General features: G+C 35.6%; 1 protein-coding gene across 1 annotated transcript in view; it reads left to right on the forward strand.

The window, feature by feature from the left end:
• The window catches only part of LOC143223988 (uncharacterized), a 73,261-nt gene that overhangs the window by 47,694 nt on the left and 9,904 nt on the right, over positions 1-15,663 (forward strand). The window contains exon 11 of the mRNA XM_076452454.1: positions 11,045-11,129. Coding sequence (XP_076308569.1) covers positions 11,045-11,129 — 85 coding nt within the window. The remainder of the gene's footprint in view (positions 1-11,044; positions 11,130-15,663) is intronic.

Below are 15,663 nucleotides of genomic sequence, written 5' to 3' on the forward strand. Positions count from 1 at the left end.
AAGTTAAATAGCCTTATTTACACGCTCCCGACGTTGCTGTAACTGATCGATTACACATGTTGGATAGTTTAACATGCCAGAGCGATGACGTTAGATCATTAGATAACACAACAGTATTGCAAAATCGATTGTTCATATTTTGTTTAAAGCCATAAACTTGATGAACAATGTCATTATTAAGCGCTTAAAAATTTCCCCTAAACCACCGAGTCGTTAAAATTTTCGTTAATGATACTGTGCGATTATTACGTCAGGAAATAATTGAAGAAATAAAAAAACTGCAAAAGCGGCTTGAAACTAAGCCGAGAATCCAGACAAAATTCATTATTTTTTAATTAATCAGACTTTTTTAAGTTTCCCCCATGTAACTTATTGTCCTGTCGCTTTATCTCCAAGCCATTATTATAACTTTATTATTTAAGTATTGTTTGTTTATTTTGTAGTTAACCACAAAGCTACACAAAGGGCTATCCGTGCTTTTCCCACCACGGCTATCAAAACCCAGTTTCTAGCATTGTGAGTCCGGTGAAGTACCGCTATGCCACTTGGAGGACATTTAAGTATTATCTGCGTATTGATGGAAAAGTTTGAAAATAATATTTTCCGCAGTTTAATTATGAAAGGTGTTTTATTGTTTGTTTGTACTTGAACAGGAAGTCACACAATACGTGTACTGCGCCCACTACAAGGATTAAACTTCTTATTTTAGTGTTAGGAGCTATCTAGTTTATTGCTAAGTCATAGGAACGGGATGTATTGGACAAAAATGTGTGAAATAAGTTTTATTTCCCTTTGTTGAAGAATAACAACTACAAGCAGACGAATATTACCCAAGAACAACTTGGGAAGTTTTCGATGCGAACCTCAAGCTGGTCCGAACAGAAGTTTTAGTTATTTTTCTTAGCTTTTGAAATATGGATATTACAAATAGTTTCATCAGTAGTACAAGCATTAAGAACCAATTTTTTTATCTGTTCCTACGACATGTTATGTATTAAAGCAATCTCCATTCATTGATTTCTTAAAAGAAATTTACCGTGCATAGCTCATATCTAACCGTTAATAATAATGATTCATTAACCGAAATTACTGATGTAAATAGTTAATTAAATGACTAATAATAATCTTTAGCATTCTCATGTAAAACTGAAGCCAAAAATTATTAGATCCGTGAACAAAAATTCAAAAAGAAATATATTGTGGAAAATAAATCGAACATCGAAATTAAAGGAAAGACGTGAAACTGGTATATAAACAAAATTACAGTTTTTATTGAATAGGCTAAAATCTGGTTTCGCTACCCGTCGTAAGGACAGCACGCACACGTATCCCATGGTGTAGCTTTGTGTTTAACAAAAAACAAAAAGATTATTGAACACATGCTTGTAATTGGTAAGTTTGTTTATTATAACAATCTGTATGCTAGTACTGAAAGATAAAGCAGCATTCACTTTTCCAAGATAGACAAGATAGATAAGCTTACTAAAAACAAACAGACTGTGTTTCAGGTTTTTATGTATGTGGTAAGTGTTTTCGACTTTTTGGAGATACATTTCAACAATAAACAAACAGCATACAATAATGAATCCTGCCCACATATCCATATATATATAAACCTGACATTTGGCAAGTCAGCCAGGATTATACAATGCAAAACGACGGCAGAGGAAATAGGCCTACATACGCACAGCTGTGGTGGTGGCATACTATATAATCATGTTTCAGTAAGTGGATAAAGAGAGGTGAACGAGTTGGGCTCAAAGATAGCAATCTATGAGATTTACTTAAATAACAAGAAGACTTTGAGAGAGAATAGCATCAACAGAAAAGAAAGGAAGAGAAAATAAAAATACAAAGTGAGAAAAAGAAAATGAGACATTGGAAATAAAGAGAATAAAAGCATAAGAAGAGAGATAAGTGAAAGTTAAGTTAGTGAGAAATATAATTATTTAAATGTAGATTGTGTGTTTATGAGTTTACCCGTAAAGAGTGTATAGTGGCGTTTCTTTAAAGGGAAATTATCGCAGATTGTATTGCAACAACAGAATAGAGAAGAATAATGTCTTTTGTTAATTATATTCTAAAGTAATTAAACAAACCTTAGCGGACTTATAATCAAAAGAGAAATATTTAAAGATCTGGATACAGATGTGATAATCAACAGTGTAACGTAAATGAAATTATCATTAATTGTATTGTAATAACAGAGCAGTTGTTGTTAATTGTGTTCTGAAGTAACCGAACCAGCTTGTGGGGATTTTGGCGAAAACAGATCAATTAATTAAAGCTCTACAGGAAAGTGTAGCCAAGCCAGTAAATCTCTGTGAAATGACTAACCTTTGCCTGAGGTAAAGTTTAGCACAAGTTTACAACTACTAACATCTTGTCCACAAGGATGTTAATTATCTGAGCAAAGAACGTTTGCAAAAAACAAAAATTAAAATAATTAAATATTCCTTTATTTTGTAGTTGTAGAGGAGTAACATATTTCAGTTTTAAAGTGTCACTCATTGTTTTTTTTATCATAGACCGCTTTTTATGACTCTGTCTCCATATCTCCAGTTCTAATGGAAGACGACGATGAAAAAGGAAAAATTTATTCCCGAAACTAAGACCTTTGATTCACAACAGAATCTATGTCTCTCTAACTATGAGCGTTTCATAACTTATTTTTTCGTAAAATGTGCTTTCTGAGACAAACTAACTTTCGGTGTTGATTCCAGTACGTGGTGAAGGGACCTCCCGAGAAAGGTTCTGTTCTTTCAGTTTACCTTCTCTGGGATCAATACATCCACCCATGTGTTTGCTACGCGTGGTATCCGTGAATGTGAGGAAGGGATCCTGGTGATTAAGGGGTCCAACCCTAACACACCACTTTGGCCTTGAATCCCTGTAGACGGGCGGGCTAGGGGTCAACCACATACCAGTGTTGGATGCTCTCAACAGGTGTTGTGGACATTGTATCTGATGCTGGTGTTTGGGTATGGTGCTCACGAAACCCTGGCGTTGCTGCAGTGTCCTTGTTTGGCATTGTAGTGTGTACTCTCGTAGAGCTCCATGTTGGGTGGGGTCAGTGGGCACCGAAATAATCATTTTTTATTATGGACCCTCCAAATAAAAACTTAAATACAATAGTGAAAAAGAGTCCATAGGTAAACGATCACATCTTGAAGATTCTGAGCAGCAATCTTCAACATCTGTTATACCTGTTGTAAAATTCTTATACTACATTATCTTTCAGAAAAATCTTTCGGGCACTTTTCTCCCTTTTTCATTCAGAAGGTGACTAGAGGGAACTGCTGACTTTCCAGAGTCAGTAAAGAAGCTTTGATCTGAACATTCAAATCTCAACACAGTGGACTCCTTTTGCATTCAAAGGCTCTTGGAGATATACCTATTGACGTTACACCTAATGCTACTTTGAATTAATCATGAGGAGTTATTGTTGAGAGGGATTTGAAGAATAGAGATTCTCGCTGGTTTCTCCACTCCAGGAGTTTCTTCAGTAATGCGTATCTTCACTCGCAAGGATGGAATTACGATGCCGACCAATGTCTTCTTTCTGATATTTAGATCACCATGTCCACCTGCCATCATCAAGACAGGTTATTTTAATTGCAGAGTACGACCATACATTACAAACTCTCTCAAATGTTTCCAGTGTCAGCGGTTCGGTCACTTGAAGACGTCATGTCGTGGTTCCTTGACGTGTGCTTACTGAAGTGGCAAGGACTATGATGCCTATTGGTGTGCAACAGAACCTCATTGCGTTAATTGCAATGATTCTCACGCTCCTACTTTCGTCACAGCCGATACAGTCACCTTTCGGCGGTCTTCTTTGCACAGAAATGACAGGCTTTGTGATGGAGGGTGGCACTATTGGCTGATCAGCATGTGCCCATCCTGTCTTTGCCACTCGACATAAACTTGGAGGCCATAGTCATCCGTGTTTCCTTGGGTCATACCATCACTGTTTATTCTCTCTACCTGTCGCCTGGAGAGACATATGATCAATCAGACCTTCATGTTCTCATTGAACAGTTGCCATCTCCCTTTTAAATCGTGAGGGACTTTAATGGACATAATCCCATCTGGAGAAGTGCTGATATTGATGGAAGGAGTCGCTCCGTAGAGCGTATGCTCTCTGATCACAAACTTTCTCTTTACAATAGCGGTTTTTCTACTTATTTTCATGCACATAGTCAGTCCTTTACTACTATTGATCTCTCAGTTTGCCTCTTGACTATTCTCCCATTTTTCATGGAGGGTTGACAATAATCCACAAGGCAGTGATCATTTTCCTGTAATTTTGAGAGAGATTGTCTGTGGTTGATGCCATCCGACCCGCGTAACCCAGTGGAAGCTGGATCAAGCAAACTGGTCTTCTTTCACTACTCTTACAGAACTTGTTGCGGCCATCGTCTGTAAGCTATCAATAGACGACTGTGTAGCAGCAGTAATTGACTGTATTATACAAGCAGCTTTTCAGTGTATTCCTAAAACCTCAACACATTTTCCACGTGACAATAACGTTAAATAATTCGGAACCAGGACTGGAAAGGTTAACTTCAGGTGACTGACGATGGTTTTTGTTCTTACCTGTTAGTCTTCCTGACGAGTTACGATAATTACAATTATGCTACAGAAAGTCCTTTATAATTTGTATTACTGTAGTTTTTTTCTTAACGTTGTAGACAAGATGTAAACATTTGTTTTATGCTATCTATGTTTTTTTAACATTTTGTTATACCTTAATTTCCTTTTATCAATTTTATTAAATTTACTTTAATTTTAACTTTTTACAGGATGTTTGGCGCAAATAGCCTAGCTGTTTTGTGCCATAAAACGCCAAACCAAACCAACCAACCAACAGAGACAAACTAAATATAACCGGAATAAATAGTTAGAATCATGCATGATCTAATAAGTATATTCAGTATAACATTCATACAATTATCACAGAGACTGCTAGAATATCACACAATAATACACGGAGTTAATGCAAAATTTATTTTTAATGACTGTTTTCTTTTTTTCAAAACTAATACCGATAAAACCTTCAATTAGTAATTTATCCAGTGTTTGAAAATTGTTCAATTCTATAAAATAAGCCTATTTCTATATACAAATACTATAAACCAATGGATATGCTACGTTTTCTGTCATTCTCAACGTACTAGTAAGCGTAATTTCACTTTATACAAAAAACTAACAAAATTTATAAATATTCTAGTTGCTACCACTTCAAATACTCCATCAATTTTGTTAAACATAACATCATTGTTTTCATCAGTGTGACCTAAGATAATAGCTGTTGGCTGTATGGATTTACAACGCTTTCGATTCTCCTCGGTGGGCTGAGCAGAGAGCCCTTTGTGGCTTTGCTATGGGGCCTGGCATGGCCTAGCGCGTTCACTTAGTAACACACACACAGCCGTGGGGCGTTATAATATATATAAAAGATATATATACCTGTCGTCATTCAAGCCAGATCCTTTATTTGTTCCAAAATGTGCTTTCATTTACCTTAAGTTTATGTATTTAACTATACACAAACCAGTCCTTTTGTGATGTGCTACTATATACCCTTACTTATTTCAGTACTAATGGACGTTTGTAATGCATACTTCCATAGCAGCTAACAATAGCATCAATCATTCTTCCCATGAACAGATATCCATCAGTTATGGCATCAGCTTAAATTGCTATTATTGCACCATTTCACCAGTGACCAGTGAGATCACATTTTGTATTGTCAGTTGCAAAGCGTATGCATACATAAGTGTATATAATTTAATGTATGATAATTATGAGGGATGACAGCAAAATTATGCTTTTAGCATCATAGTACAGCAACCAACCCATGGTAACTGTTCTGTCTGCTTGCACTGCTAGCTATGGAAAAGAGAACCCATTACATCAGATAAATACAAAAGTATAACTCGTACCGAACCTAGCTAGCGACGTACCTTTTGCTAAGTATTATATATTCCATGTCCATTTATCTTGCTGTGTTCGGACACAATTCCCTTAAGTTTGGTATAGAACTTATCATACCTTCTGGTGTGATCTCCTATTGGAATACTACATGAGGTAATGTTGTCAAATATGTAATATGGGAAATTTCTAAACGCAAATATACATCATTTACCAAAAGGTTTGAATTAACCGGTGTCCTTGTAAAGCAAGAACTGCATAATCCTTTCAGCCTAATTTGATATGTCAACGTTCCAGCAATGGTCACCAGTAAAATCAACCATCAGTATTCTTAAACTGTACCTGATGGTCTCAGCTTTTCGAACTGTATTATTGTTCAATATGCTACGTAGAAATGTAACTATAACTTTCTAGATAAATTGAGCCTTTATAGTAACAAATCACACTGACATATCATTATAGAAGTATCTCATGATAATTCAGAAAGTGAAGGTCAGGTCCATAAATATTTCTTGAGTCATTGAACTGGATATAACAACTTTCTAGACTGTCTTATGAATTATCAGCTATCACAACAATAATGTATATGGAGACCACTATGTAGAGACCTCACTATAATACTATGTAACACAAATTTTGTTCTTGGATAGTATGCGTTATTTCTTAATTGCTTATGTTGTAAAAGTACAAAAAATGGTCATTATTCCCTTCAAACTTTGCTTTTGTGACCTGGGTAATGAAATTTAGAAAGTAACTTATTTTCTATGTAAAAACGGGAAAATCTGCACATTTTCCTTTACAGGAGGTCTGAATAAAACAACATATGAATCAAGATTTACATGTGTTTATACTAAAGTTATACAAAATTGAACAAAAGTATTTAGAAGTGATTTTTAGTTTTCGAGATTTGCGACTGTAATGTAAATCACTTTCACGTATCAGCCCCCAAATATAGTCCCATCATGTTTTTGTTATACGCTCTTTGGTAGCGGCTTTCAAAGTCCAGTATATCTTGGTGGAAGCGCTCGCCTTGCTCCTGAGTATGCTCCCATATTTTCCTTGAATTTATTAAGATGAGCGTCAAGGATATGGACTTTCAGGGTCATCCTGCATTGATCTGTGTCACAAAAGTTTGGTTAGAACTGGTGATACAAGATTCTCCATACTTAGGCCATTTATTTGTAGGTAGTTTTGGTTATTGAACATGAAGTTAATTTTGGTGGTAGTGACTTCTATCAGGGTTGTTAATTGGTTGCTGGGAATGTGTATCATTGGGTTAGGGTCTTAGATATAAAGTTCTAAAACTTCCTTTCAGGCTTCACTCGTTTGGACTTCTGTGAAGAGGGAGATTACATCAAAACTGGTCATTTAGGCTTTATGATTTAGTTGATTAAGAATAGATTTAAAGTTAAAAGAGTCTTTAAAAAAGGAGCTGGCTGATGTTACACATTTAGAAAATGCCGACGCTATATATTTACCGAGGTTGTAGTTAAATGATTCGTAGGTCGACATTATGGGTCGTAATGGACAATTGGGTTTGTGAGGTTTGGGAGTGCCGTGTTGTTGTGGTGTGCGGGAATCGGTCTTTCATAGGTTAGAATAAAGGTTTTCTGAATATCTTAATTGTATCTCAACAACTTTTTCAAAGAATTTTTACACAAAACTATTAATATAAGTTCACATAAAAGAAAACTAAAAACCAACCTCACACGTAAAGATATTAATTCTATAAACAACCTAAAACAAGACAACAGCATCAAAATTTTAAAAGCAGATAAAGGCAATACTATAGTTATAATGAACATAAATGAATACATTCAAAAAACGAACAACACTAATCAGATACAGACAAATTTCAACCTAATAAACACAAGTCCAACAAAAACACATGAAAAACAATTAAACAAAATACTACTACAAATGGAAAAAACCAACACAATTGACGATACAATTGCTGGATTCACATCTACAGAACACACTGCTAGTTTTTTTTAACCATGTTAACTCTATACACCTCAACATTAAGTTCACCAGTGAACAGGGAAAAACTAACCAAATAGCATTTCTTAACCTCAAGATCATTAGAACTGATCCACAATTCAAAACACATCCACAGAAAAATTATCCATACTGGATTATACATTGCCTGGGACTCTGCACATGAAACAAAACAAAAACTCAACATATTAAGAAACCAAATAAACACAGCCACAAAACTATGTTCACCTAATAAAATTAACGATGAAATTAAAAAATAAAAAAAGTTTATCAACATCAACAAATTTCCTCCACATAGAAAACATTCAGATTCTAAGTAAGGAAACAAATATAAACAAAAGCAAAATCAAAAGAGCCCAAGTTATACAACGACTAACACCTAAATATGAACTAAGAAGGTCGAAACGTTGTTCTCTTCTTTAATATTAAAAGTGTTAATACCAATACCAGCCGTTCTGAGATGCATTTTTTCTACTGGTATTTTCTCGTCTGCCTCCTCAAACATGGTCAGATATACACCATCAGTTCCTGTCCTCAGCAGCTGAGTTAACGTTGTTCAGTATAGTGTTTTCATCATCGTAGTCAACATATTTAAACGCAAAACAATCAGTTCTAGAGAGGATACTCAGTTAAACAGTGCATCAGCTTGTTATGCGTCCAATGTGCTTATATGTTTCATGTTATCATTGCAACTCATAGATCAATTCGTTTAGCTCTTAACTCATGAGATAGATACTATCCATACTCTCAATTCAACCATTGCATACCTCAAACAACTGGGGAGTGAAACAGATATTTATTCTGTTCCATACGAAGGTATACATGTTAAGTTAGCAGACACTGACCTCATGGAGATCAGGTTGTTGAAACTGAAGCTGGAAAAAGTTGTTTTTATACACTAGATGAACTACAGAAAGCATTCAGAAAGAATTAGTGCACTTCGGACCTGTCAGCTATACGACAGGGTCTTTTTCACTGGAAATTACATTGCAGGGCTTCTGTTAAGATGTATGGGTGTCAGATAGAGCATGACTGAATATGGTATCATGCACTGTAACAAAATGGTGGTACTCAAAAAAATCTTTGTAATATAACATATTCAATCCTTATATACCATGTAAACAAATGTGGTATTTTTCTAACTATAGAGCTGGAAAATAAAACGGTAGTTTTAACTGACATAAGATTTGTAGTATAAATCCAACGATGTTGCTTAATCCAATCTTTGTTGGAGTACTCCAAAATATAGCTTGTTATTACATCGAGTATTACCAGCAATGCATTAAGGACGTAAGATCAAATATACACTGCTGGTCAAAATCTTAAGGCCAATGAACATAAAGAAAAATATGCATTTTATGTTGTTAGACTCAACCACTTATTTGAGTATGGCTTTGAAAGATGAAAATAAGAAAAGGGAAAATAAAATTAAAAACTATCTTAGCATTTAATAGGGAAAATGTGAACAATATGAAATTAGCCTAAATACTAGCTGGTCAAAAGTTTAAGACCGTACTGACACGAAGCGTTAATCGGTAAACACGTAACGAAATTTAGTCATTTGTGTTCAAGCATAAGCGTTGTCAACATCTCCTGTGTTACATTGGCTAAAACCATAGCAAAGGTTAAAAAAGTTTACAGAGTTTGAACGTGGCAGAATTGTCGAGCTGCAAAAGCAAGGTCTCTCTCAACGTGCCATCGGTGGTGAAATTGGGCGTAGTAAAACTGCTGTTGCAAATTTCTTAAAAGATCCTGAGGGATACGGAACGAGAATTTCCAGTGGTCGGCCCAAGAAAATTTCGCTGGCGTTGAGCTGGAGAATTCGACGAGCTGTCCCGCAAGACACCAGCCAATCGTCGAACCGGATTAAGGCCCTAACGGACGCAGAATGCAGCTCAAGAACAATAAGACGGCATCTACGAGAGAAAGGCTTTAAAAACAGTAAACGTCTTCAAAGGCCACGCCTCATTCACCACCATGAAACAGCTCGGTTAAACTTTGCTGAGAAGCACCAAACATGGGACGTAGAAAAGTGGAAGGAGGTTTAGTTCTCTGATGAGAAAAAATTTAACCTGGATGGTCCAAATGCTTCCAACGTTACTGGTACGATAAGGATATCCCACCGTAGACATTTTCTACACGACACAGTGGAGGAGATTCCATCATGATCTGGGATGCTTTCTCCTTCCATGGAGCTTCAGGTTATACAGGGGCGTCGAACAGCAGCTGACTGCATTTGCATGTTGGAAAGAGCATCCTTATTGACTAAAGGCCCTCGTTTGTGTGGAAATTACTGGATATTTCAGCAGGACAACGCTGCAATCCACAATGCCCGCAGGACAAATGACTTTTTCATGGCGAATAACGTGATTCTTTTGGACCATCGAACTGAACACCATTGAAAATGTTAGGGGTGGATGGCAAGGGAAGTCTACAGAAATTGATCTCATTTCCAAACAGTGCATGAGCTTCGTGAAGCCATCTTCACCACTTGGAATAACATTCCAGCCAGCCTTCTGCAAACGCTTATATCGACAATGCCAAAGCAAATGTTTGCAGTTATTCGCAATGACGGCCGTGCAACTTTCTACTGAGACCTCTTGTTGGGCATTTCCTACCCTGTTTAAGATTTTTTGTTTTGGTATGGTCTTAAACCTTTGACCAGCTAGTATTTAGGCTAATTTTATAGTGTTCACATTTTTCCTATTAAATGCTAAAAAGGTTTTATTTTTATTTTCCCTTTTTTTATTTTCATCTTTCAAAGCTCTACTCAAATAAGTGGTTGAGTCTAACAACGCAAAATGCATATTTTTTCTTTATGTTCATTGGCCAGCAGTGTATATGCCAAGAACTTTCAAATAATTATTTCGGTTTGTAAAGGACAATACTATGTATCGTTTCTCAATTTCGAAATCTGTTTGAACAAAATCAAATTTTAAAGCTTCTTTAAGTCAAGTTTTCAAACGATATATATCCGTATCTATGATCCAGGCAGATGGCTGCACTAAATTTCTCTTAAATTTAATGCACATTATTTACGCAGGTACAAGTAGATATAAAAGTAAATATATCAGATGGAACGCAATAAACCTTTTTAACATTATTCTAGGAAACAGAAAAGCTTAGAAGCGTATCAAGCTCAGGTTACGTGTCTAACTAGGCTCCAACAAGAAGTTCTACGGTTACACGAATTGGTAAGTTGATTTTTACCTCTGGACTTTATTTATAAATATATTTATTATACAGCAAATTGGATTAATCACGTAAGTAAAACAATAATGAAAAAAATATATATACTATTGAATGATTTATTCATTCCTCAAAATTTAAATAATTAAGTTCATTCAAATCTGACTTTTGCTGAATTGTAAAAATACTATTCAAAAGCGCTTGGGTTACAGGGTTTCTTTTTCATTTCTGTCATGTTTTTCTAATATTATGAATTTTACATAGCAGGTATTTTTAAATGTTCCTCGATGGGACAGCTGTAAGTCTACGGACTTAACAACGCTAAAAACCTGCATTTGATTCCCTACAGTAGACACAGCAGAGAGCCCAATGTGGCTTTGTTCCAAAACAAAAACTTTTTTTGATAATATACATTGATACATCTCATGCTTAGATACATTTAATGCTATTTTAACTTACGTTAAATTTATTTTATATGTGTAATCATATTTATCATTGTTTCGAGAATATTTAAAACTTGTATTTTCTTTTCTCCTAACTCACACAAAATTTCAAATCTGACTAGATTAATTAATATCACTTTCTTTCTTATACAATCAAATACTTTATTTCGCAACATCATTTGGCTATAATTTCAGCTGCATACCTTCTAATAAATTTTGCATTTCGTAATATAATATATTAAAAGAAATAAGTAAAACACTTATTAACAACTGTTCTTTAATGTAATTAAACATACAGATAATTGTTTGTTTTGGAATTTCGCACAAAGCTACTCGAGGGCTACCTGTGCTAGCCGTCCCTAATTTAGCAGTGTAAGACTAGAGGGAAAGCAGCTAGTCATCACCACCCACCGTCAACTATTGGGCTACTCTTTTACCAACAAATAGTGGGATTGACCATCACCTTATAACACCCCCCACGGCTGAAAGGGCGAGCATGTTTGGCGCGATGGGGATGCGAACCCACGACTCTCGGATCACGAGTCGCACGCCTTAACACGCTTGGCCATGCCGGGCCTACAGATAATTATAAAATATTTTGTTGAATTATACTTTTCTTTTACATTATATTGTCACGTCTCACGTTTGTTGGGTGTTGTTAAAAGTTTAACAATGTTTTATGACATATTTCTTCATACTTAAGTCCCCTACGGATTTACAATGTTAAAATTAGGGGATCGATTCCCCTCGGTAGACTCAGCAGATAGCCTAATGCGGCTTTGCTATAAGAAAACACACATACACGCACATCATACTTGGTATCATCGGTATGGATTGACTCGTAATTTGTGGGTAGTGAGTTCAAATCTCCGACACACCAAACATGTTCACCCTTTCAGCCGGTGGGGCGTTATAATGTGTTGATCAATCTCACTATTCGTGGCAGTGGGTGTTGACGACTGGTTGCCTTCCCCGTAGTTTACACCAATAATTTGCTGTATGCGATACTATTAACGAAAGATACGCTTTAACTTTTTCGTGAGGCACAACTTTTATGGTAACATTTTTTAATACTCTTGTACTTGGCGACATAAAAATGTAAGAACAAAATCAAATTTATTATTCAGTTCTTGATACTGTAAGAAATTATTTTCTAATGAATTCGCACTTTTCTAAGCCGATTCTTAAAAACAAAATAAAAACACACCATCTTCTGCACACATAAAAATCATAACAAATAGATGAATAAATAATTATAATCTGTTGTTACAAATTTTCCCTCTCAATTGCCTCGACTCAGTGTTAAGTCTGATGGATTATAACGCCATCTGTAGAGTTTATGACAACAATCGATCCGCTAATGACCAACCATATACAAAATGCCTAAATCAGGATTGGTTGTATTGCTTGCATAAAATAACATTTATGCAATTATCTCATATATTCTGTAGTTGGACTTCAAGAACTTCAGGTACTGCATTTCTCCAACCAATTCTGTCTTTTTTCGAGTCTTCTGGCTTCAGATGAAAAAAATTTTCTTTAAATCTTTCTCAGTGGTTTCTTCCAGATGACAAAGAAATGGCTGCTTTTCTCCATTAAATATGCAAGTGCAGTTCGAACCATTTCTTCTTTTGTTTGTTCCATATCTGATAGTTATATTCTATGTATATTTTCTTTAAACCCATAATATATACTGGCTTTTTCAAAGTATGGTCACATTATCATTGACTTGTGTTTGAAAACTAAATGAATTTTCTTGTAGTAAATAATTCCATATTTCAGTTGTATTTCCATAATATTTGAATCATCTAAACCTAACTACTAATTACTAATTATTAACTAGTTTTATCATTTGTATTGGTTACTAATCTGCTGTAGTCTTCAAAGAAGTCCTGATAATGGTTCTTCTTTTATGAAAGTCTGGTGCGTTGTTCGTTCCACAAGCGGCTCCCTCACTTATAACTTGAATAAATAATTATTTGAATGCTATAAAGACAGATGTACAGGATTTTCTGATTCAACTGTGTGGTTGTCAGTTAGGTGGATCTGAGAGGTTTCTCTGACTCAAATGTAGTTTATATCGTGTTCAGTATTAAAGTTTTATTCCCAGAATACACATCTACAGGAGATGTTGCAAATGTTTTCCTTCTCCATTGGGTCTTCAAATGGTTTGTTGTTCACTTACCACAATACGATTGTGGTTTCTATAATTACCTGAATTTATTTACATATACCATGTACCTTTTCAAAAAGACCGCTGGCTCAAGGGAATATGTCTGTAACATTCTTCCTATTTATTCTTGGCATTTATCTTCTATTTTTCTTCATCAATTGTTCCGCATATGCACTGTTAAGGAAGGTTGCAATGATTTGTTTTCTTCATTCTTCAGTATTGTAAGTATTGTTAATTATGGAAACTAGGCAGTCCATGGTGTTTTTCTTTACACTGTTGGAGTAGTTTGATTTATAGTATTTACCCATACCTGTGTATTTCCTGTAAGTTACCATGAATTATTTGTATTAATAACTGTCACGACAAGAAACGAGAATTTATTATTATACGAGAAGTATTATATACTTCTATTTCCATACTAAGTTATACTGCACTATGTGTATTTGTTCAGATAGTTCATGAATCTTTCAATCTTGTCTGTAGTATGTGGTCATATTACGAATGTACCTAAAACATATATTGGGGCATAGAACGGCTGTAATGAAGGCGTTAATTTCGAAATTACTGGGCGCTGGAGAGAGGTCGTAATCGTAGCAAGAATCTCGCATTGTTAGTAGTACCTGTCTTCATGTTGTATGTAGAAAGAATGTCATGATACAGCAGACTTGTACCTATCTTCATGTAGTAAGTAGGATGTGACGATACCAGAGATGCCAACCATTACGATTTGAGCGTAATCATTACGATTGTGGTGTATACGTTACGACTATATGCTCATACAGACAAATATTACGACTTGTTGCAACTCCCAAATTATTATATATTATATAGGCCTATACAATAAAATGATAACTTGTTCCCCCAGGGCTTGAAGGGGTGAAAAGAAAATTTCTAGTGAGATACAAATAAATTTTGATAATAAATAAAAGACATAGTCCAAATGGCTACTTGCGATAATAATGTTTGTGCTTGAAATAATAAAAAATATTTGTATCTCCGACGTCTACCAATAGTTTGAGTGCGGTGCTTTTCCATGCTGGGTACGTGGGGGAATCCATAGTTACGTCATCAGTGCTTTGTCAGCCAATCAGCGCTCGCGTAGATGGGCATTTCTCGTTTTCTAAGCGGCATAGAAACGCCAATGCGATCGTTCACAAGTTGGAAAAAAAAGAGGCCTCGTTCACCAGATTGTCTTGTTTCTGGCAAATCTAAAAGGACTAAAACTGTGAAAGGGCTCTGTCTACAATTATTACGCTCAGTCATTTGAAATAATTGGCATCTCTGCGATACAGTAGATTTTTTGTTGGTAGTACCTGTCTTCATGTAGTAAGCAGGATGTGACGATACAGCAGACTTGTTGTTGGTAGTACCTGTCTTCATGTAATAAGTAAAATGTGATGATACAGCACTGATAGAGTATGAGGAAGACAGCTAGTGACCTCCACCCATCGCCAATCTTGGGTTTTGCTTTTAATAACAAATAATGGGACTGATCGTCGCTTTATAATGCCCTCAAAGCTGAAAATACGAACATGTTCGGTGAAGGGGATTCACACTCGTAATTCGTGAATTGGGAGTCAAGCGCCCGAACCACCAGATATGTAGGTAATGGGTTGCGTGGTTGAATTACCCACTTAGCTATGGAATGTAGACGGTAGTTTTGTCTCTGAACTTTAGGTAGGCGATGGATATGTGTGGTACAACGTGATTAACGGTTGTTTGATTATTCGTTATTTTTATTGTTTCTTAAGGAGATGGTTGATTTTATTCTATATGTTAATGATTAGGTTAGAGTTGGCCTTCATGTATTGGACACCTTCAACTGGAGTTTGTAGTTTAGCGGATTATTTCTCGTTATACATAAACACTGTATTATTCCCTTTGTCTGCTGGTACAACTGATATAGTGTTGTTTTTATTTCTG

Source organism: Tachypleus tridentatus, chromosome 8 (genome assembly GCF_004210375.1).
Source record: "Tachypleus tridentatus isolate NWPU-2018 chromosome 8, ASM421037v1, whole genome shotgun sequence".
In the NCBI taxonomy this organism is placed as follows: Eukaryota; Metazoa; Arthropoda; class Merostomata; order Xiphosura; family Limulidae; genus Tachypleus; species Tachypleus tridentatus.